This window comes from Lissotriton helveticus, chromosome 5_1, assembly GCF_964261635.1.
Source record: "Lissotriton helveticus chromosome 5_1, aLisHel1.1, whole genome shotgun sequence".
In the NCBI taxonomy this organism is placed as follows: domain Eukaryota; kingdom Metazoa; phylum Chordata; class Amphibia; order Caudata; family Salamandridae; genus Lissotriton; species Lissotriton helveticus.
The window spans coordinates 521,604,638-521,629,173 of record NC_136065.1 but is presented as its reverse complement, the minus strand read 5'-3'; the positions used below and the strand labels follow the sequence as shown (position 1 = coordinate 521,629,173).

The 24,536-nt window shown below is 45.2% G+C and overlaps 1 protein-coding gene across 2 annotated transcripts in view; it reads right to left on the bottom strand.

Moving 5' to 3' along the window:
• LOC144754714 (uncharacterized) overlaps positions 1-24,536 on the bottom strand; it is a 520,145-nt gene that overhangs the window by 263,886 nt on the left and 231,723 nt on the right. For both annotated transcript variants that reach the window (XM_078642863.1, XM_078642864.1), the window contains exon 3: positions 18,064-18,126. In XM_078642863.1, coding sequence (XP_078498989.1) covers positions 18,064-18,126 — 63 coding nt within the window. The remainder of the gene's footprint in view (positions 1-18,063; positions 18,127-24,536) is intronic.

The window sequence follows — 24,536 nt, the reverse complement described above, 5'->3', positions numbered from 1 at the left end:
CATTCAGAATTCCGAAATTTCTTTACTCTTAGAGCCACAGTCAAACAATTACAAAGGCTGAACCCCTGAAGTGGGCAGTCTTTAATATCAAACATTAGGGCTTGTGTGACAAGTTGGCCTGGTATATGCTGTCCACTATTCTAGTGGGCAGCTTGCACATGTCCAATCGACCCTTATTGATGGTGGTTGTAAAGTCAACCTTATAGAAAGCTATCCTGGGGTTAGCAATGGCCCGCAGGCTTCTCACTAAGACTTCAGAGAGCGAATTAAGCTAGTTGTTTTACCATTTATAACCTCTTGAGTACCAAATGAAAGCACACCACACAAGGTATATATATATGTATTTATTCTAAACACAACCCCTCTGCTCTCTTTATGAGGTCAGAGGTAAAAGTACAGTACAAGGAACTTAATTACCATATGACAAGTTTTGCCCTAGGGGCCTCACAAACCATATACTAAAATAGTGGTATAAGACCCACGTCTGGGATAGAAAGCCGTCCTAGGGTCTGAGGAAACGCTGGTGCTTCAAGGAACAACCAAGGGTTAGGATGTAGGAGGCCCACGGGAGACGCGTGCAGTGTCTAAACACAGCCGCGGGTTACCAGTGACTTTCTATGGAGAACGAACAAGTTACAATTTTAAAGAAAAAGGGTACAAGGAGGTGAACTGCGATGGAACCCCTTTAGACTAGGACACTTGGAGAGTCGTGTTACCTCACCCAGGGAAGCCGGGTGCATAGGTATCTTTTCGTGTCGGGTTTCGTCGTCGATTCCAATGGAGAGCTGCGAAGAAGTGCTGCAGGCGACCAGAGGAAAAGTGTCCGGGTGGATCCAAGGGTGGATTGGAGATGTGAAGAACCGGAAAGCAGAGGAGACAGAGTATGGGCCACTAGCCAGTGACCAGGGCGGCGATAGAAAGATACCACCGGATGTCGGGTGATTTCCAGGTGAAAAGGTGAAGTTTGTCTCTTCAGCCACGAGGACCAGGAGGCGTCAACGATGACCAGGAGCTGGATTCGAGCTGCCCCACAAAGAATCTAGTTGACTGCGGTGTCGGTATCCGGATTGGACCCAACAAGCCTTGGTAAATGCAATCCACAAAAGATGTCGAGATTGGCTTCGGTGCAGACCAGCAAGGTCTGGGGCGCTTATCCTTTGCAGGGAAGCTGGAGCAACGAGGAAAGCAACGTAGTTTCAAGAGTGGTCTTCCTGGGGGCTCACTAGCCAACGGACTAGGAACTGCAAAGAAGCGTCAAGCAGAAATGCACAAAGCAGGCCCACAGGACACTCGTGGAGTGTGGGCCTCTGAGCTTTGCTGCAAAAGGTGCTCTGGGCTGGGGCTTCAAGCACCCCAATGCACAACTTCGGGATACCTCGGGAAGTTGGTGCAGGTAGCAAAATGCAGGATGTCCAGGTGTTCCGGTCCCACGTCTCTCGTGTCCGCCACAGGTCTCAGCTTTGCTGGGAGCGAAGGTCGGGGTCAGAGATGTCTGGAAGTCCATGTCCTGTGTCGCAGATTCTTCAGGGTCCGGCGGGAGCCTCAAAAATGCAGATCAGCAAAGATGCTGTTGGTACCTGTTTGAACAGGGTGGTCATTCCTTGACCACAAGGGAGATTTCTTCCATCTTCCAGTTGAAATGGAATGTCGAAGGTCCAGAATATATGTTGCTGAGTTTCATCCAGGGTAATCTAAAGTCCTAGGGACTGGGGTTCTATACTTTAAGTAAGTTTAGGGGTTGGACTAACTCTAAGGTCCCTCTTATGGGTGAACCTGGGGGGGGGGTTACACCCCCTTCCCTTTGTCCAGTTTCGCGCCAGAGCTGGGGCTGAGCACCCCAGCAACCGGATTGAACTGGGAAATGCATGGAGCACCTTGTGTGCCCCAGGCAGTGTCTGGAAAGCATTCACTGAATGCAGCCCTCCCTGCCCCAATACACTAAAGTCTGTCTGGGTAGGTGCTGGCACCTCCCTGGACAGGAAACCTATTGTCCAGGCCTCCCCTGCCGGAGTTTCGTCCAGCAGCAGGAGGGTAGACTCGTGTCTGTGGCAGCAGAATCCATTTTGTGATGCTGGGGCTCTGTTTAAGTTTAACCGGGTTTAACAGTAACTACATGTCTTCTCCCTCTAGAAGGGTGAAATGCTACCAGGACTGGCAGGGGGTAGTATTCCAAAGTGTTTGACACCTTACACAACATGTTTTGATAAAGCCAAACCAAAGTTAGCATTAACCGTGATGATTATAATGCACTTAAGAGTGTATGGTATGGCTATATCATAGAACAGCTATAAGGAGATGGTTCCGAAAGCTGCAGAGGGGCTCAGCTCATGCTAGGGCACCCTCTCACACAAAACCAAGCACTCTGCCTCCAGGATTGTCAAGGCCTGCCATAGGAGTGACTTATAGGTTACTATGACCTTCCCTGCCATCACGCGCATTACCTCTGTTTTTAACTTGCACAGCTCGATTATTTTAAATTTGCGTCGCCGTATTTGCGCTGCTGGATTTGTTTTTCTGGGCGCTTGTTATTTCTGTCACCTGGGGATTAGATAGGCTTACCTTGCATCTAAATTGTACCCCCACAAGCCGCGTTTGCGGGACTGAGTTAGAGGGGTCCCTGGTCCCGGTGATTCGGCCGCCATCTTGAGTAGGTCGTGACGCTCTGGGAGATTCTCAGGCGCCATATTGGTTGGGTCAGAGGCTCGAGCAACCGGAAGCCCGCATTTGGAGAGCTTATAAAAGCTGCTCTTAGCTCTTGCTCTTTAGACCTTCCCTGCCATCATGCGCATTACCTCTGTTTTTAACTTGCACAGCTCGATTATTTTAAATTTGCGTCGCCGTATTTGCGCTGCTGTATTTGTTTTTCTGGGCGCTTGTTATTTCTGTCACCTGGGGATTAGATAGGCTTACCTTGCATCTAAATTGTACCCCCACAAGCCGCGTTTGCGGGACTGAGTTAGAGGGGTCCCTGGTCCCGGTGATTCGGCCGCCATCTTGAGTAGGTCGTGACGCTCTGGGAGATTCTCAGGCGCCATATTGGTTGGGTCAGAGGCTCGAGCAACCGGAAGCCCGCATTTGGAGAGCTTATAAAAGCTGCTCTTAGCTCTCGCTCTTTAGACCTTCCCTGCCATCACGCGCATTACCTCTGTTTTTAACTTGCACAGCTCGATTATTTTAAATTTGCGTCGCCGTATTTGCGCTGCTGTATTTGTTTTTCTGGGCGCTTGTTATTTCTGTCACCTGGGGATTAGATAGGCTTACCTTGCATCTAAATTGTACCCCCACAAGCCGCGTTTGCGGGACTGAGTTAGAGGGGTCCCTGGTCCCGGTGATTCGGCCGCCATCTTGAGTAGGTCGTGACGCTCTGGGAGATTCTCAGGCGCCATATTGGTTGGGTCAGAGGCTCGAGCAACCGGAAGCCCGCATTTGGAGAGCTTATAAAAGCTGCTCTTAGCTCTCGCTCTTTAGACCTTCCCTGCCATCACGCGCATTACCTCTGTTTTTAACTTGCACAGCTCGATTATTTTAAATTTGCGTCGCCGTATTTGCGCTGCTGTATTTGTTTTTCTGGGCGCTTGTTATTTCTGTCACCTGGGGATTAGATAGGCTTACCTTGCATCTAAATTGTACCCCCACAAGCCGCGTTTGCGGGACTGAGTTAGAGGGGTCCCTGGTCCCGGTGATTCGGCCGCCATCTTGAGTAGGTCGTGACGCTCTGGGAGATTCTCAGGCGCCATATTGGTTGGGTCAGAGGCTCGAGCAACCGGAAGCCCGCATTTGGAGAGCTTATAAAAGCTGCTCTTAGCTCTCGCTCTTTAGACCTTCCCTGCCATCACGCGCATTACCTCTGTTTTTAACTTGCACAGCTCGATTATTTTAAATTTGCGTCGCCGTATTTGCGCTGCTGTATTTGTTTTTCTGGGCGCTTGTTATTTCTGTCACCTGGGGATTAGATAGGCTTACCTTGCATCTAAATTGTACCCCCACAAGCCGCGTTTGCGGGACTGAGTTAGAGGGGTCCCTGGTCCCGGTGATTCGGCCGCCATCTTGAGTAGGTCGTGACGCTCTGGGAGATTCTCAGGCGCCATATTGGTTGGGTCAGAGGCTCGAGCAACCGGAAGCCCGCATTTGGAGAGCTTATAAAAGCTGCTCTTAGCTCTCGCTCTTTAGACCTTCCCTGCCATCACGCGCATTACCTCTGTTTTTAACTTGCACAGCTCGATTATTTTAAATTTGCGTCGCCGTATTTGCGCTGCTGTATTTGTTTTTCTGGGCGCTTGTTATTTCTGTCACCTGGGGATTAGATAGGCTTACCTTGCATCTAAATTGTACCCCCACAAGCCGCGTTTGCGGGACTGAGTTAGAGGGGTCCCTGGTCCCGGTGATTCGGCCGCCATCTTGAGTAGGTCGTGACGCTCTGGGAGATTCTCAGGCGCCATATTGGTTGGGTCAGAGGCTCGAGCAACCGGAAGCCCGCTCGGCGTAATACCATAACTAGGATGTGTAGGCAGACGCGCAGCGGATGCGTGCAGCGGAGGCGCCGTAGATGCGCCGGAGGTGCGCCAGAGGTAAGCGCGTTTGCGCCCGTTCGCGTCCCGGGCGCCCCTGGCGCACCTGCCTCTCCATACCCTGCTGATCCCCGCCCTGTTCCCACTGAGGACTTAGAGCCCGAGTCCACTCGTATCCCGCACAAGACATTGTCTTGCGGCTTGTTGAATGCACGTTCTTTGATAAAGCATCACGCTGAGACTGCTCTATTAATTGAATCGTCACAGCTAGATATACTATTTGTGACTGAAACGTGGGCCACAAAGGACTGTGGCATGGAACTGGGCTGGGCTTGCCCGCCAGGCTATTTGATAAGGCACACTCATCGTACCTCAGGTAGGGGTGGTGGGGTAGGCTACATTTTTAGAGATTCTATCTCCTTGACGGAATTGATGATTACGGAGGTAGCAGGGTTTGAGCTTAAGGGCTTTTCCATCGTGGCTCAAGGAGGTACTTTAGTAGCAGGTCTTTTATGCTACAGACCGCCCTCTCTGCCCACGACAGCCCTTCAATCTCTGATTGATCTGATCTACGACCTTTCCAACTCGCATACCAATTTTCTAGTACTGGGTGATCTCAACCTGTGGCCCTCTGGCCCCCACGACTCGGCCTTTCGAGAACTGTGCCAAGCATGTAGCAATATCCAACTTGCTCAACTGATCCAGGTACCCACCCATGACAGGGGACACATACTAGACTTGGTATTTGCTGATAAGAACTTGGTTGTGGTAGATAGGGTTGAGGCCCAGGGTTGGACCGATCATTCCCTGATTGTTTTGTCCCTCCTTATGCCTGTCCCATGGAGACCCAATAAACCGACTGGCAGGAAGTTGAATCGACAATGGAGTCGTCTCCTTAGGGAGCCGATTCGACCCGCACTGCTACCGGGAACCTTTCAGATGGAGGAGAATGTGGACAAGAGCTATGCTTCCCTCTGCCGGCATATTGTATCATCTCTTGATGACCTGGCCCCTTTGCGTAAGGTGAGAGACAGGCCCAGAGGCCTAAATGCCTGGTTCAGTGAAGAGCTGGGGCACTTCAAACTTCGCTGCAAACAGGCGGAGCGCACATGGAGGAGAGGATATAGGGAGCGGGATAAGGTGGCTTATAAAGCAGCCCTGCACGAATACAAGGCCCAGCTAAGAATCGCAAAAGCTAAGTTTTTGGAAGACACTCTGGCGAAGGCCTCTAACAAATCTCAGACCCTGTTCAGACTGGTTAAGACTTTGTCTGACCCGCCTTGCATGGCATCTACTATCCTGGCCTCGCAGGCATTGTGCGACTCGCTGGCCCTTGCATTTGAGGAGAAAATCAGGATCATCCTGACTGGACTCAAAAATACTGAACAATCTGTAACATCTGCAGTCTCTTTTTTGGACCCTCTTGACAACTTGGGTTCCAATTGGGCACCTGACAAGGAAGATATGCCTCAGCTGTCCAGCTTTCCCGTTCCCTCGTTAGAGGAATTTGTTATCTTGGCAAGCAGTGTATCATCAGGGTCACCGCTGGATCCAATGCCTCATAAGATCTGGAAGGCCTTTCAAGATGAGCTTTTCCCTCCGCTGCATTCCATCTGCTGTCAATCATTGACCACAGCGTTAGTCCCAGACAGCTGGAAGTTGGCTATTGTAACACCTTTGTTGAAAAAGGCTTCTCTGGACCCTCTCTGTTCGGCTAATTACAGGCCAATTTCGCTATTACCATTTGCGATAAAAATTCTGGAGAGATGGGTCACAAGAGCCTTATCCAACTTCCTGGAAACAAATCTTTGTCTGGATGTTGCACAATTTGGCTTCAGGCCAGTGCACGGCACCGAGACGGCCTTGGTCACCGTGTTGGATGATCTGAGAACGCGAGTCGACAAGGGCAAGTCTGCATTTTTGGTGCTACTTGACATGTCGGCCGCGTTCGACACGGTGGACCATGAAGTACTACTTGGCCGTCTTCGGAGTGCAGGAGTGAGCGGTCTGGCCCTAGACTGGCTCACTTCCTATTTGGATAACCGACAACAAGCCGTGGCGTTACCACCATTTCGATCAGCCACTAGGCAGGTGAAACAGGGAGTCCCTCAAGGATCGGCAATTAGTCCGATCCTATTTAATATATATCTCCGTCCCTTGATAGCACTGATAAAGTCATTCGGCATATCTGTTGTCAACTATGCCGATGACACTCAGTTGATTTTTTCATTTGAGGGTTCAGAGTCCATCTCAAGGGATGCCTTTCACCGCTGTATGGCAGCCACAGCAGCATGGTTGCGAGCCAATGCGTTGCAATTCAATGGGTCAAAAACAGAGGTACTCCACTGCTCCTTGGACCGAACTCCCCGTACACTACCGGCCGATTTCTGGCCAGTGTCCATCCCGGGCTCGGTGGAAGCGGCAGAGTCAGCTCGCAACCTGGGAGTTCTATTCGAACCCAATTTGCAGCTTGATGCCTCCGTAAACAAAACAGCAGCAACGTGTATGGGTTTGCTCCGTGCTTTACGGAAAATTTTGCCACTTCTCCCACGGGGCTCCAGAGTTGAGGTAGTGCGTAGTTCCATTCTCAGTAGGATTGACTACTGCAACGCACTACTTCTGGGTGCCCCGAAGATTCTGGTCCTAAAGCTCCAAAGGATACAGAATATGGCCGCTAAACTGGCCTTGTCTCGACCGAGATCCGCCTCTTCATCGGCAGCTTTGGCCGATTTGCATTGGCTCCCAGTCCAGCAGAGAATTGCGTTTAAAGCTCTCTGTCTTGTTTTTAGGGCCCTGCATGGACTGGGACCAATACCTCTTCAGACTCTTTTTCTCTGGTATCAGGCAGCTAGACCTCTAAGATCATCTTCGGCGTTCCTGGTAAAAGTCCCTAAAATCAATAGAATGAGAATGGGTGGTCGCGCTTTCAGTTTCACGGCTGCCACGCTGTGGAATACTCTCCCCCTAGCATTAAGGAGTTGCCCTGATCTGCTTACTTTTAAAAAGATCTTAAAACTTACTTGTTTCCCAGAGTAATGTAGTTTTTATTAGATGCATGGTTAGGTCTCAGCGCCAGGATACCCTTTGGGTGACAGATGCGCTCAATAAGCAATAAAATACATACATGTGTCTATAAATAAGGTAGATATAGATATGCTATATCTAAGTAAGGGGTAATTACACCACCTTACCCAGGCTGTAAGTACAGACCTGTGGTGTCAGTTTGGAAGGCTAACCAGGGGTGGCACAATACATGCTGCAGTCCCTGGTGGGCCTAGGGTGCATCTATGCCCTGGGTACCTATGGTACACTATACAGGGGCTCACAAGGGTGACCCAGTAACCAATCTGGGATGTACCCAAAGTACATGGTATCAATTTCGAGAGAGAACAGCTGGGTTGTGGGCCTGATTAGCGGGACCACAGCCATACTAAAGTCGAAAAACCAGAGACACCAGGCAAAAAGTGGGGGTAACCATGTAGTCAGATATCCACCTTCCTACAGCTTGTGCCTAGCGCCCACCCTGACCAAGACCAAAGGAATTTATCTCCACAGACAAAACAGTGGGGTGAAAACTGAGTTAACTAGTTGAAAATAAAAACCAACGTCACTTCTGGGTAGAACTGCAGTGTATAAAATATCAATTATGCCCAGGATCCTCTATATCATTTAAAATCTGATTCGTAATATCCCCAGAGACCTTCAGTCTATGTGTTACTCATATATATGGCAGGGTAAAGAGGAGAAGCTCTCTAGGTAGCAATGCACTTTACGGCCAGGGGAGAGCTGTGCATTCACGATTTCTCCCATTACTAATGGCGAGCAACTTGTGGTTCTCAGTACATTGAATGTAAAGGGAGACCAAAAAGGAATGATGTATGATTAACCACACTTTAGAAGCGGGTTGCTCTGAGAGGTTGCCTGGCAACCCATAACCCGGCGAAGAAATTCACTCTACAAACCACGAGGGCCACTTTTGACAACTGGGACACAACAGCGGTCAGGCATTGGCTGATTTGTTTCCCGTCACCCTTCACCCCCATCACTGGCCAAATGCAGCATTTATTCCAGGGCAGAACAGAGCCTCTTGTCAAAAATAGCTAGAGACTGGGTGTAAGATACTCAGGGACATGTTTTACTATGAGACAATAAAGACTCTGATCAACTGAAGGCGAATTATGCACTTCCAGAAGTAGAACGTTTTCACTACATGCAGTTGCATCATTGGTTGCTCAATATTAGATTCAAACAAGGAGCTATCAGAACCCTAAATCCTTTCAAGATATATCTGTTGACTTGCACAGACAGGTCACCTTCAAAATTTATAATGTTACACCTTAGATGGGGGAAATCCACATTTAAGCATACCTGGGAAAAAGAAGTGCACATTACACTTGAACCGGAGCAATCAGGCTATATACTGCGGTGGCTAATAATTTTGCTTTCTTTGCTGGGGGGTAGGGAAACTCTGGTTAAAATCCTGTACTGGTGACATTACACTCTAACACAAATGGTAAGAATAAAGAAGGGAGGAAGCCTATCTTGGGAGGTTGCGGGGAACAGGGGATTCTAACTCCTATACTTTGGTCCTGTCCCAGGCTGCAACCTTTTTAGAACGCAGTGTTGGCTACCACAGAACAAATCACTGGTTCAGACCTAGCACATTGCCCCAAAGTGATATTACTAACTTGTCTGGCCACATACATCTATTCTGTATATGGTAACCAAGGCCGGCTCATTTCTCAACTTATACTGGCTGCTCAACAAATGCTCCTTACTTTCTGGAGCCAGCAGTTAATTCCCTTGTAACATAAATGAGTAGAAAAGCTGCGGTGGATTTTAGGAATGGAAAAGCTCCCTATAGAGCTTTTCCACCTCACCCATTGCTTTCTCCTTTTTCATAATTGGCAGATCTTTCCTATTTTGCATTCAAATATTGACAAATCCCTATTGATGACAGCTGTGGGAGAACCATGTTGTTGAAATCTTTTTGTGTGTTGGCTGCATTTTTTAACTCTTCTTCGGAGGAGCAATAACTTTTGCTAAGCACGAATTCTCCAAATTAGATTTCCTTGATGGAAAGTGGCAGCATGTAAAAAGTGGTTTGTTGCAGTGGCTTTGTGATATAAAGCAGTCTGCATCTGTCCACCTGCCCCAAACACTTCTGTGTCCAGGAACACTACTCGAGATTTACTTACTCACTGCTTCTGTGAACCTCAGATTAAATTAATTGTTGTTTAATACTTTTAAATACTCATCAAATTCCTTTGCAGAGCCACCCCAAATTATCAACAGATCATGAATGAATCTGATTCACAGTATTATATTTCCAGTGTGGTGTCATGGCCACTACATGCAATTTCTTTCCACAAAAGCCCATTCTGAAATTCTGGAATTAATGCCTGTGAATACTTCCTTAAAGAAACACCGAATTCTGGCAACTTAATAAAATGTTGTTATAAATGATAGTAGAAAGCCCCCTGCTGAGACACGAGCTGGATGAGCTTTGCCTTTTCCCAGAACGGGCGGAGACCGGATCACCTACCGACTGATCTGCGGCTGCCAGGCGGACACGTATTGCCGTAGCTGACAACGCTCGGGCATACCGCTACGGGCAATACGTGTCCGCGTGGCAGCCGCAGATCAGTCGGTAGGTGATCCGGTCTCCGCCCGTTCTGGACGAGAGGTGAGCGGCCGCTTTGGAGGCCCCGCTGCCGGAGATCATAGGCAGGAGCCAACGTTGCCGAGTAAGCAGATCCCGCGACTGGGGTCACAACAGGAAAAGAGAGAAGACTGTGATTGGGGCGCGGTCTGGACTGGAGTCTCTGGGGACGCACCACGGAGACGTCGGAGTGACCCGGCCTGGCAGCGCAGATCCGGGTGCTGCTCGGGCGGCTGGACCGGCCCAGTAGGAGGGTGATTAGCCTGCTTCTCTCTGTGTGCCAGGACCTGGGTCAGTGTTGGGCCTACGGCGCTGATTGCTTTGAGGTGCAGAGTGTGGTTGTGTCCTAGCTGTGCAGGATCGCACCTGCGAATGGACTGGGCTGCACTGCAGGTGAGTGCTTTCAGGTAGTGGTTCGCCAAGACCTGTGGCATTATTGGATACATCCCAGTTGACGCTGTTGCAGCCTGACCCGGCGGCCCCTGATTGACTGCTTTTGGGCAGCAGACCAGGCAGGCCAGGCAGCGAGGGCTCCATATCCCAGGTGCCCCAACGGTAGGAAGGGCCGCAGAACACCGCCATTGCGCCTGGAGGTGCATAAAAACACCCGCGCCTTGCCCGTCATTGCCAGGAAGAGGCAGGGCTGGGCCACCCCTCTTCCTTTTAGCCCACACTTTGTTCATTATCGAACACTTCTCATGGAAACCTGCAAGAACCATATTTAAATCAGTCGTCTTTGTGTGACCAAACTTACTTGAGAGGTGTGGGGGTTTGCACTGAGTGTTCAGTAAACCAACTGAATCCCATTCTATGACTATTGTGTAGTTTGGTGACCACTTTTTGGGTATTGTTCTTTCATTGGTAGCCCGATCTGTTGAATGCGGGACTTGATTTCTTTTAAACTGACAGATTTTATTCTTGGGGAGAATCCTAGCCAGTGTACAAGTGTCTAGTTTTTTTGCATTCTCTGGTTACAATCTGTTGCATCATGTGCCATTTTTTTTCCATAACCTGTAAACTATTAGCATTTTGACTATAAGGGGAAATGGCTAAGAGGAAGCAACCCATGAAAGGGTTTAGTGGCAGTGACAACCCTTGATTCATTTCTGACTAGGGCTGCCAATGTTTTATCCAATGAAATTGCTCTAGCCGAGCGTAGGCTTTCGTTGGAATTGAACAGTCTGCCCTCGACGCCGGCACCCTCAAATACCCCATCAAAAATAGTGCAAGGTGAGCTTATGTCATCACCGTTGGTTGCCATCCAATTACCGGATGAGGTGGATGGCAACCAAGACGAGGGCCCCTCCATGTTTGAGCCCCCAGTAAAAAAGAAAAGAGGTGGAGGTAGGAAAACTTCACAGCAATCGAAAAAACAAACCACACCACCAATTGTAAATCAAATGAATGTGGGATTGGGACAAATTGTAAGTAGCCTCTCCTCAAAAGTAGAAGACATCATAAAATAACATTTTAGCCCTATTATTGCTAGGCTGGACAAACTAGAATTACTACTACTTCAGGATAATGAACGGCCCATGGTTAGTACCTCGAATATTACGGGCTCAGAACCAATGGGACAGATTCATCCCTTAGTGGCAGAGGGGAAGGACAGCAATAGTCAATCCTATAATAAAAGGTGGCGTTAATTAATAAAACTATTCCAAGAGCACACAGGGAGCCACAGCAGTCATCAAGTGGTAATACACAGAACATATGTAGGTTAGGCACACAAGGAATGACCAGTTACCCCGAAAATGGTTGGGACCAAGTAATCCCCCCAGACACAGCCCTGCATGAATTACTAGGGGCTGCACCTAAGGAAACTAGATTGACTCATGGGAATGAGCCCATTGGCCCGAAACAAAATAGCTTGATGAGCCCAAGAACCGACGTTTTAGACCTGCCTCCTGAGTCAGCCCCACTTGTAACTGTCCTAGTAGGAGTTCCTCCCTTACAGGAGAACTCCAGAGAGTCCACAGTTGACTTAATACATAAGGTGATACATTGGCTGGATAAATCACAATCACACGGACAATCTTTTGCCCCCCATATTATCATGGCAAGAAGAGTTGGATGGGTGGGAAAGCCACAAAGAAAGATAGGAGTAGGGATTGTATTGTAGTTAATGTAACTCATACTGTACATGTGAGAGCTATACTACATGGCCAGATGAGAGCAGAGTCATCCATAGGAATACAGGCCTTTCCACTTTCCTATTTCTATCCAGTAGGGCCATTCTACCCCAGGTTTGAGGGAAAGAGATATACTCAGGCCAAAGGAAGGTCACTGCAATCACAAGCAGAGGGCACCACTAGGAATCTATCAATCCCTCTCACTAACAGATTTGCACCATTAAGGGATCTGGACAGTGTGGATTGAAAGCCAACCCTTTCTGAGAAAGTGACCAGTATTAACACTCCTTTAAGAGTACAACCAACTAGTGTATCTCAATTACCCTACGACAAAGTGTTAGATCCTATGGTGTGTATCTTTATGACATGGAGCATTGCAGGTTTGAAAGCAAAAAGAGACAATGAACATTGGTTTTCGGTAATAAAGACTGGCCACAATATTGTACTCCAAGAGACTTGGGATAAGTCTGAGTCCTTTGTAATGGATGGTTTTTGCCTCATTTTTTAAATCTGCAACTCAATCAGTAGATGGACCAGCAAAGGGTGGTTTGCTCACCCTAATCTCACTCAATTTGTGATGTACCATCAAGGCTTTGCCTAGCTCCTTTCCTCATCTATTAGCTGTAGAATTAACCTTCCAAGCATTGTAACCCTGGTAATTGTAAACTTTTATAACTCATTTTGCAGGTTTCACGACAGCGAACACTTAAATGATCTTGAAAGTCTTATAGAGGAGCTTGCACAGGAGTGTCACTCTCCATATGAAATAATATTAATGGGGGATTTTAACATACACTTGCAAATTAAAATATTTGCTAGATGGGGAGATTTACGAAGATTTACCACCGGTGGCCCACTTCCAACATACCCCCCCCCCACCCCAAGGCGCCTGGCTAGAAAGTTTATTAGCAAGTAATAACTTATACTGCCTATAGTCAGGGGAGGAAGCAGAGATGATACCATCGTTCTTTGGGAGAGGGTGTAGTTCAACTATAGATTATGTTGTAATATCAGCTCCCCTATATCAACATATGCGGGATGTCAGGGCGGCTCAAACCGGTTTCAGTGACCATAATCCCATCACTGCCGAATCCAAAGGGCCAATGGTCTTTCGGGGTGTGGAGAAAAAAATCTTTGCGAATGGGGATTTTCGGCCCACGGACCAGGATTGGAAAATAAAATGGGAGAAAATGGTCCCTCAGCTCTTTTTAGAAGAGTTCTATAATGAGGGTAAAGAGGAGATTGAGCTGTGCCTTACGAACATAGTGAGCCTACAGAAGTATTCCAGGCTTATGACAAGTTAACAAAGCTAATTGGTATAAAAGTTAACAGACAAGAAGACCATGGTAGGTGTAAAAGAGGTTAAGTGGTTTAATGCCGACTGCTCTAAAGATCACAAAGCCCTTATGGTCGCATTAAAAAGTTTACCTAGAGATCCCAAACAGATTAAAAGATGAAGGAGAGTATATGATACAGCTTTAAAATTAAGGAAGGCTATTTTAAGGGATAAAGCATGGGAAGAGTTAACTCAAGCAAGCGCACACACGGATAGTGCAACATTTTGAAAGGTAGTTAATAGCTCCTTTTTTAAAGATAATAAGTGATAATAGTGTGGTTTGGGGTCATAAGGAATACAATGAAATTCAAGGAGCTGAAAACAAACATCTACGTAAACTCCTAGTTGCTCCCCCCAGAATTCCAGCTGTTATGGCACATGAGGAATTTAGGCAGGGTTACATTACTGACAGTATTGCTGTAGCACCCTTGATATGGCGGCTAAAAATTTGGTCTAGAGATACGCCAAATCTAAACCAAATCATTTTATAGGACTGCATGATGTTAGACAGAGCTGCAGATATTCCCTGGTTAAAGTATGTCTCCCGACAGCTTTCAGCACTTGGGCAACCAGAGCTATTTAATCACACACAAGAAAGCTGCATCCTGAATATGTGAAAGTCATAAAAACGCAATTCCTAACGAGGAGACAACTGGCTAGGAAAGCCAATAAACTTAAGAAATCTACATGTAGACATTTTATGATTATTAGTTCTGGAATTTTATGTCAACATTTTTGGTCGTTTGTAAATAATCTGCATCATCGTTTCCTTTTATCTAGATTCAGATTCAATTGTATCCACTGATCCCTAACCGTACCTCAAGGCTTTGCAAAGTTAGGCACCTTGCAACCATGTGCATGTGATATTTTTTCTGACCAAGACCTGTTGCATTTTATGTTTTTTTGTGGTTTCTATACTGAGTTGCGAGCTAAACATATTCTACCACTTTTTAGAGATCGCTATTTTGCACAAGTAAGACAAGCACTGATAAATTTACGGATGCTTCCTTCTCCACTCGTCTGCTATGGGGTTGCAAGTTTTTTATCAGGGGCAGTTCGTAGGAGGAAAGATCAGGCTTTTTAACAGTAATGACCTGTGCGTATTTGAATATGTTTTTTGTAAGAGGAACACATTTTAACTGTGTTTTTAATTATATCTCTGGTCTACTTCCGAAATGTATATTGTTTTTTATGCGGAATATACTTTTATGGCCAGAATCTGGCCCAATAAAGTTTTATTGACTCATGATAGAGATCTGCTTCAAAAACAAATGCTTCCTCTTGAATGTTAAGACTCATCATAAACAAGGAACAGCCACATGCGTTTCTTTCCCAGTGAGGAAGACAATGGCCTGGTGGGAACTGAAATACAAGTGACTACAATAAATGTACTTTCTTTGGAATATAAAAAAAGAGAAAGAAAAGGAGGCAGCAACATGGAGAATAACTGAGTCAGTTGGAGTTAAAGTACATAATTTCATTAGGCACAATGACACAGAGGGACGATGATAAAGTACTTTTTGACATATAACTAAACAAGCACCACTACATCTGCCGATTCTATTGCTGGACAAAGGGTACCTTAGCTTAGAACAAATTTCCAAAACTGTGTCACCGAAGTTATCCTGTGGATGCAATCAAACCATCTATATGCAACACAGATAAAACAGATATCCTGTTATTTTGCAAATATTTTTTTTTCTCCAACCCATTGATGGTCAAATTATGTGCCCCCACCGCCTGATCACCGTAGAAGTTGCAAGATGCTTAGGAGTAAAATGTGACACCTCCTGCTCTGTCCGCCCTCAAGCTCTTGCAGTGCAGGAATGTGTTTCAATTTAATTCAATCTTTAAGAAAGTTTTTTGACTTTTTCCCATTAGGTGCCACAAAAAGTTGCTTTTGCTCTCATCACTTCTAGACTCAACTATTGTAATAGTCTCCATGTGGGATCTTCAAAACAAATACTCTACAAACTGCAAAAGGTGCAACTTGCAGCGGCCAGACTTGTGTTAAAACTCCCCAAACGGAATTCTACCTCTGCAGCTCTAAAAACTTTACACTGGTTACCGCTACACAAAAGGATCCTCTTTAAGATCCTTAACTGATCTTTAGAGCATTCAAATACTTAGACTGTGAGATTCACCCATTATACAACCCAAAGAACTCTGAGATCCTCCCATGCTAATCTTCTCAAGACCACTCTTTTCAGACTTAAAACCAGAGGCGGCAAATCCTTCTCGGTACTAGGATCCAAAGCATGGAACCATCTCCCCAGCCCTTTGGGTTTGACAAAATTGGAAGCTCTTTTCAAAAAGAACTTGAAGATCTGCCCTTCTTGGCCCTTGATGCACTTTGTTATTACATTATCTAGTTATCTTCTACTTTCCTCTCTTCTGGGTTATCAGATTCAACCTTAGCTCCAGGATGCTCCAATGCGAGCGACAGTGCACTTTATATGTTTTAAATGCATTCATTAATTCAAGCTCATAAAATCATATGGTAACATCATAACGTCAAATTGGGAACATATCCATTGGTGAGTCATACAATTGGGAACATATCCATTGGTGAGTCGCTCATCAAAGTTTGCTGTTTGCAACAATTTAGCCCTTACACATCTTGGGTATTCCATAGGTAAGAACCATTGACTAACAGATGCCGTAAAGTCCAGATTACATTTTATATGAATTGATCGTATATTAGGGTAACACTAACAGCTGCAACGTTTAAATAATATTGGATATGCGATCAGTAGCCCACAAGGCATAAGGAAAAATATAAATTATGAATGGAAAACACAACTATAAAGCAGAACACACTTCCAGCTAGTTTAGTAATAACCACAGCTTTCTAATGAAAACTGCATTTTACAGCATTATATCTTGACACTGTCATCATAGTTTTCAGCAGCAAACCCCTTACCAGTGAGAGTTAATCATTGATGATCAGGATATTATTTACATGGACTAATCATGATGAACATGAAAAAATAATAATTTATTAGAAATTATCTATTTAAATTGTGTTAAAATGGAATAATGAAGAGTACTGCTGAATATTTTGGAATACACCACAATGTTTTAGGAACACAGCACAATTTCTGGTTCACTGAGTGAAACTAAAACACCTGGAATAAACACTTTATTGTTTTAATTACTCACAATGGGACAATCAGATGTGCCTTTGGACAGAGACTGGGTGTGTTATGTTAATAATCATGTGTGAGGATCATTATATTGGCATAAGTTATATCTGTAATGCCCATCACCCAGTACTGTACCCGCTCATAAATCGGCCATCTCTAAATTGACACGCATGGAATAACTGAAGGGCTCTGCCACACACTGTTGACTAATTGGAGTATTCTAATTTGAACTACCACTGCAGCCATAAAATATCTACATACTATGACTGCTTCTTTTTGCAGCTCACAATGACGATCAAATAGGAGAGTATACTAACAAAGGTCCTAACCATGCTGCTCCACGGTGCAGCATGATGCCTATGTAGGCATGAAGCACTAGGGTATAGCCTGCTTACTATTGTTGCACGAGGCTGGGGTAGTCAGTGAAATCAACAGATCTCAGAAATGCCCCTTGCTGCCGTGCCTATGTAGGCATACGCTTCAGAGCCCCACATAGAGGTATTTACGGCTAGATATATGTTACAATACAATGCAATAGAAATTGTTGAGCAAAGCAATTCTTGATAATATCTGGAACTGAAATTGAATAACATGGGGAAGCCACATACAGGAATTGGTGTAAGACTACATTACCCACAAGGCTCTGTGAATGAACTCTGCATGTGTCATGAGGGTAACCTTAAATGTAAGGCAAAACAGATTGGCAGGAACTGTGAGAAAGACAGTTGTGCGTTGTGCGCCTGCGTGTGTGTGTGTGTGTGTGTGTGTGTGTGTGTGTGTACAAGCATGTGTGTGTGTTTTAAGATATTTGCCTAAAAATATCAGCCTATATAGATCATTTATTCAAGTTTATATTTAAAATTAAGTTTCTTTTTTAAATCAATACATCCATGATCAGACATGTTAAACACTGATGTTGGCTACCAAGTGTCAACAGCATTACAGGATACAATTAAATTGGCATTCTAGGGAGACCTGGGTGTCTCTCCCAGTTAAGCTAGTTCATTACATTATAGCGGCTGCTGCAGATCTTTCAACGTTAAATGATTCTAAAGGGTAATCATAGACCAATTAAAAGATTAAACATGGTGTAAAGTGTGTCAGGACATGAGAAAATTGGCTGGTAAAATTGATCTGGAAGTTAAAATGCATGTAGGCATGATTACATGAAACCTACAAAGCATGAAAATAGAACAACAACTGAAGTCAGTGTATCAATGAGCTCAAGCGTTCCCCCTCTATACGCACAGGCTTTGTCATTTGTACTTTCTGCACTTACTCTCTTGTTCCTGCAGGCAGTGGGCGAGGGCTCCATCTTCACGGACTGAAAAATCTCTTCGCACTGAAAGGAAAAAAGGATAACTCATCAGAAAACTTAAGGTTTCTTATCATTTGGAACAGCTCTTTGTTGCTTTTCTTTTCATACAGTGAAGGAACTTCTGCAGATGGAGTCTTCTTCAGAACTGTAAATTCCAGTAGAAATCCGAGGATTTCCCATTACCACCCAACTCTTAGATCCCAATTCATCCTTTCTCATACACAGTCTTTAATTACTTCATCAGTGGACCATTCACAAATGGGATGGCAGGATACTTCAGTGGGTAAATGACTCTGAAACAAAGATCTTGGTGCAATTTGTTCAATGGCAAGTTTGAAACCTACTAGGACAGGATTAACATTCTTAATTTAAAAAAATAAAAAACCATCACATTACGAAAGTCAATGAAAAGAGTATCAATACTTTCATAACACCTGTTTTTAGGTTGAGCCTGGGCAGCGCATGCACTGCTCTGCGAAGCATGCTGTATTGAGGCAGTGACTTGAAGCTCCACCCACATTTTTCATTGGCTTGAGTCATTGTACACTGTAAACTTTGGCTGTTCATTGGTCATAATGGTTAGAAGTCCCTCCTTAATACCGCTTTGTCTCATTTTGTAACCTTCCATGGCGACCACCTGTTATGTGTGTTGTTGCTCGGTAGACTTTAATTACAGCCTCCGAGCACTATTTTCTCTAACAGCTTTGTCCTGCACACGCTCTCTCTTAATACTTTTTTTAATTTTCATAGCACGCAGTTGCAATGCAATAGATCTCGCATTTGCAAGAGTTTAATCTATTGGCATTATAAATGACAATGTCCTATTTTCTGTTTAAAAACAACACATAAATAAAAGGCATTGGACCAGATGTAGGTAAAAGCAGTTTTGCGAGTCCTTAATAGCGATTTTTAGGGAATCTCTATTAAGGACTCCTAAAATGCCATGTAGGTAGGAATCGTAATATTTTTTGCGATTCCTTAATATTTCTTAATTGCAGATTGTGATTCACAATCGAGGAATACCTTCCCATTCATTCCTATGGGCCTGGAGGCCCATAGGAATGAATGGGAATTGTGCATGCAATTTGCGAGTACCCAATAGGTACTCGCAAATTGCCTGTGCAATTTCAGGGGTGCAAGGGCTCCAGAGGGACTCCCTGTTGCACCCCTGAAATGTGCATGTGTGCACATGTGGTGCATATACATGCCCTAAGGGCATGAATGTGTGCCACATGGCACTTTTAAAAAAGCAAAAAGGTATTTTTTTAAAGGAAATCGCAAATTACCACCAACTTGAAGTTAGTGGTAATTTGCGATTCCTTAAGGCAATATCGCAATTTGCGATGCCTACTAGCATAGCATTTAGGAGATCACAAATTGCGATTCTCTAAATGCTTACGCAAAATAAGGAATCGCAATTTTAGCGATTCCTTATTTTGCGAGTAGGTATTTGCCTTTCTACATTGGACAAAGCTGAATTGCGATCGCAAACGCTAAAATTTGCAGAATTTCAGCGTTTGCAATCGCAATTTGGATTCCTACATCTGGCCCGTTGTCATTTACAATTCCAATAGCTCAAACTCTCCTAAATCCGAGACCTATTGCATTGCAAATTAATGTTTTTACCTAGTTTGGAGTCTTGGGGCAATTCAAGCTGTTAAAGCGCAAGGTATTGTCCTCAAAGAAAGTCTTTCTATATAACTTCTTTTCAATGTGTAGTGATTTGGCAGTCACAGTCAGCCCGTTACTAGAATGAACAATATTAACAGCTTGGTTTTATACTGTACTTTTTCTGTTTCAAAGCAGGATAAATAACAGATATTACTTACACCTAATTTAAAGTACTCAATCTACTGACCTTTAGAGGGAAGGAAGATCGGTCAGTGAATTCGAATTTGTGACTAGGCCTAGGAAGAAATTTCATTACACCGATGTAATATTTAATAATTTTTGGCATTTTGTGAAATTCCTGAAAGTACACAATTATGCCTGTCACCTATTTGAAGATTGTTTGTGCAAAAATCCTATTGCGCGAGCGCTGGAACAATTTAAAGTACTACACGTGAGAAGCATTTGCAGAACTTGTGTTTTTTGCACTTTTTTTTAGCTTAAAATGAATCCTTGCGTCTAAAATAGACACAAAAATGCACTTCGCACTATTTTGTAGCACTAAGTGGTGTGTTTCCATATCATGTCATTTTACCAAATTTTCCCAAATTTTGTGTAATTATGCAAAAAGGAAATTAAGCGACAAGCCGTTCATTGAGTGTTTCAGGGGATCAGGTTTAACTCACAAAGCCATTCTGTCAGTTTTCAATAAGTGCTGGCATGAAACAACAGGAATAATGCTTGGAAAAAAAACTGTAAGCACCCTGCAGGCATAACGTTTACCAATTCAATTATGTTAACCAGTGGTATAAGGCGCACACACGTGTGACGTGTCCCAGGTGAGATCCATTTTTAAGGTTTGGGAGTGACAGTATATTGCTACAAAGAGTAGTTCAGTTACTGATCAACGGACTGATGACTGAAGGAACGAGCATGTGCAGTTATTTCATCTGCAGCATGAGGCGCACAGGTAACTCGTCTTATGTCATTACACATTTTATCTTATACTGTTCAGGAATATAAACAGTTTTCCGAGCAAGTGGCAGATCACATAAACCGATAGCATTTACATTTGTGATCGCAATGATTTAATACTAGGACAAAAATTGAACTAACAGATCAAATAAAAGGATGAGAAATCCGAATATTTATCAATTGAATAAAATAAGGTAAAAAGGTTTCTTTGACCCTATAGTACAAGAGAGAGCGGAGGGCAACTCTTTACAGTTCGTAATGAGATGACCCCCCACAAATACAATTTGCTGAAAGATACATTTTAAGCAGAATTGATCAGATATTGACTGTATGCAAAAGATGTTATAGGCAGTTTTAAATAAAAAGTAACTAGATATTCCAAAACCCCAGCATATAAAGCACTGCAGCATGGCTAAATGAATATCACAACGGCATGCATAAAACCAACGCCAGGCTATCTTACACAGTGCTTCAGTATGTAACGCACCACAGACAGCAAGTATTAACCCTGTATGCCAAGCACCCGCGTAAGCCTACCTTACACAGTGCTCTGGTGTGTAATTCACCACAGGCAGCAAGTATTAACCCTGTATGTCAAGCACCTGCATAAGGCTACCTTACAAAGTGCTCCAGTATGTAATTCACCACAGGCAGCAAGTATTAACCCTGTACGCCAAGCACCTGCATAAGGCTACCTTACATAGTGCTCCAGTATGTAATTCACCATAGGCAGGCAGTATTACCCCAGAATGCCAAGTACCCGCGTGAGGCTACCTTACACAGTGCTGCAGTATGTAATGCACTACAGGCAGCAAGTATTAACCCTGTATGCCAAGCACCCGCATGAGGCTACCTTACACAGTGCGTCAGTATGTAATGCACTACAGGCAGCAAGTATTAACCCTGTATGCCAAGCACCCGCGTAAGGCTACCTTGCACAGTGCTCCAGTATGTAATGCATTGCAGGCAGCCAGTATTTCCCCAGTATGCCAAGCACCCGCGTCAGGCTACCTTACACAATGCTCCAGTATGTAATGCGCCACAAGCAGCAAGTATTAACCCTGTATGCCAGGCACCAGAGTCAGGCTACCTTTCACAGTGCTCCAGTATGTAATGCACCACAGGCAGCCAGTATTCCCCCAGTATGCCAAGCACCCGCGTCAGGCTACCTTACACAGTGCCCCAGTACCATAGGGAAGCAGTATTACCGCAGTATGCTAGGGACCCACGTCATGCTACCTTAGACAGTGCTCCAGTATGTAATGCACCACAGGCAGCCAGTATTAACCCTGTATGCCAGGCACCCCTGCCAGACTACCTTACATAGTGCCCCAGTATGTAATGCACTGCAGGGTGCCCATATCACCCCAGCAAGCAAGGCACCAACCCCAGGCTACCTTACACAGTGCTCCAGTGTGGGATGCACCGCAGGCAGCCAAGTATGTAATACACCAAAGGCAGCCAGTAGTATCCCGGTATGCAAAGTCCTATAGCTAAGCCAGTTTCTACGGCTCCAAAGAATTAATGAATGAATGAAACAGCACTTCTATAGCGCGTAGCTACCCCGAGGCATCCCAGCGCTGAAGAGGATCACTGAGGCAGAAGAAACAGGGGAAAAGCCACGTCTTTAACTGTTTACGGAAGAATGTAAAGTACACTGGACTGGTACTGTCCTCGTAAGTAAAGCACGACAGATCGGACAGTTTTCACAACGTCCCCATATGTAATTCAACATTATCAGACCAGGCTTATAATGCATCTGCATGTAAAGCGCTGTAGCCAGACCAGTGTTTACAATGCTGAGTATGTAAAGCACAATAGTCAGGCCCCTCCTGGCCCAGTATCTATGGAACCATCCCCAGGCCAGTTTCCACAATTCCTAACGCATCATACCTGGTTCAGAACTCATAATGCCCAAGTATATTAAGCACCATGCTCACTCCAGCATCCGTAAAATGACAGTGTGGAAGGCACCATGTCAAGAGCAGATTAGACAAACATTGCCACCTCCCAGGAACCAGTGGTCTCGTCTCCTGGTGCCAAGGCTGGGCTCGGAGTTTCTTCTGTCTCAGGTGGCACAGTGCGGCCTGCGGTGCACTAACAGTGCATGTGGATCAAGCATCATCAATGTCTGCCCCACTCGGCTTCTCTCCCTCTTTCCTTATGGTCCTTCTGTCCTCTCTTTGGTTCTGTGCAACCTCCTTCTTTCATTGACAACCCCCCCCCATTCTTTGTCTCTCCTTTTGCATTGCTCCCCTTCCCTCCCAATTCTATATCACTCCTTTTGCATTACTCAGTTTTCTCGCTCTTTCACACTTTTCCAATTTCCCTCCATTTCTGTTTTCTTCCCGGTTGCCCTCCTATCCTCTGTCTTTGGTTCTCTCTTCCCTCCTCTCACTCTTTCCTTGTCCTCTTTCTTTCGGTCTCCCTCTCACGCCTGTATCTTTCCCATTTTATTACCATTTCAATCGTTCTTCCTTATATCATTCATGTCACATTTCTTGTTTTCACCCTCCATTACCTTCTCTTTTCATCTCTTTTTCTCTCTTATCTCACATTCTCCCTTTCTCTTTGTCTCCACAGCTCTATATCTTGCACCATACCTCCACAACGAGGACTACTGCACATACGTTGAGTGCTTGAGTTAACATCCCTTTCACGTTCCTCTCATCAGAGAATTGGAGCACCAATTATTTGAGGGTGTCTCATAACATAAAATATATTTGTAAAGCGCATGTTCACCCAGAAGGGTATCTTGGCACTGAATAGCAGATGTTGCCCAATTCAATGGTATTCATTGTATCAACAAAATAAGGATGAACTATTAACCCGTTGGCTGCTTCCGCTTTTTTGCGGTAGTGCGGCCGTTTTAAAAAACAGGCGCGGTCGCGTCGGCCATTGACCGACGGCAGCACCAGCGAGGTAGTGCTGCCGTCGGCCAATGGCCGACAGCAGCAGCCAACGGGTTAAATGGACTTGCCTGGATTTGAACCTTGTGGTCGAACACAGACCCTTACAGTGAGCGCATTAGTCCACTAAGCAACCAGACGGTATGCCTGGCTGGCCTCCAACGCACTGGGAGAGAGTGTGATGACATCATGCAGATATTTAAAGTGTGGGTTGCAGAAATTGACGCTTAGAGAGCAGAAACGCCTCAAGTGTTACTTTCAGGGCTTAATGGCCAACCCCTCCAATCATGAAAGCTGCCTCCCCAGACCTTAGTCTACTTGAAAACCATCATCCCAATCACCTTGTAAAACGCTGACCACGAATCCAGGACAGATGAAAGACTTTCTAGAGTGGCAGTCAAAATGACACATTGCCAATTTGGTGCTCCCAGACCCCTAGAATCTATATCTTTTTGAGGCCATTTGGTGCAAGCTCGGTCTGTCGCGTGGTCGTCTGTGGAAGCGCGACTAGTGGGCTGGATCAAGTGCCTTCGTGCAGCACCAACATCTCGATATTGCCTCAGAATAGTGTGTTATACAAGTGGTTTTACCGACAATTACTCAAGCAGTATGGTGGCAGGAATGCATGGGTCCTGAGGTCCCCATTGGCTGCTGCTAGGTTGCTAGGTATTAAAGCACAACAATATGGTAAAGGGTGCAATGGACCCCTTAGGGCTCTGGTCCCCGGCCCAACTGTGGCGGCTGCATCAATGGAAGCTTCGCCCCTGAACACAAGCTATGGAAACTGTATTCAACTACCCAGGACAATTGTAGTTTCTGTGTTTTTCTGTTGTGTGTGTGCAATTGGTAAGTTAGCCATAGAGAAGGACAAATTCCACTGAGACTGAGAGGCTCTGGCTGTTTAAAAGACTAGAGCAGCAAAGCTTGAGTTACATCGAGCAC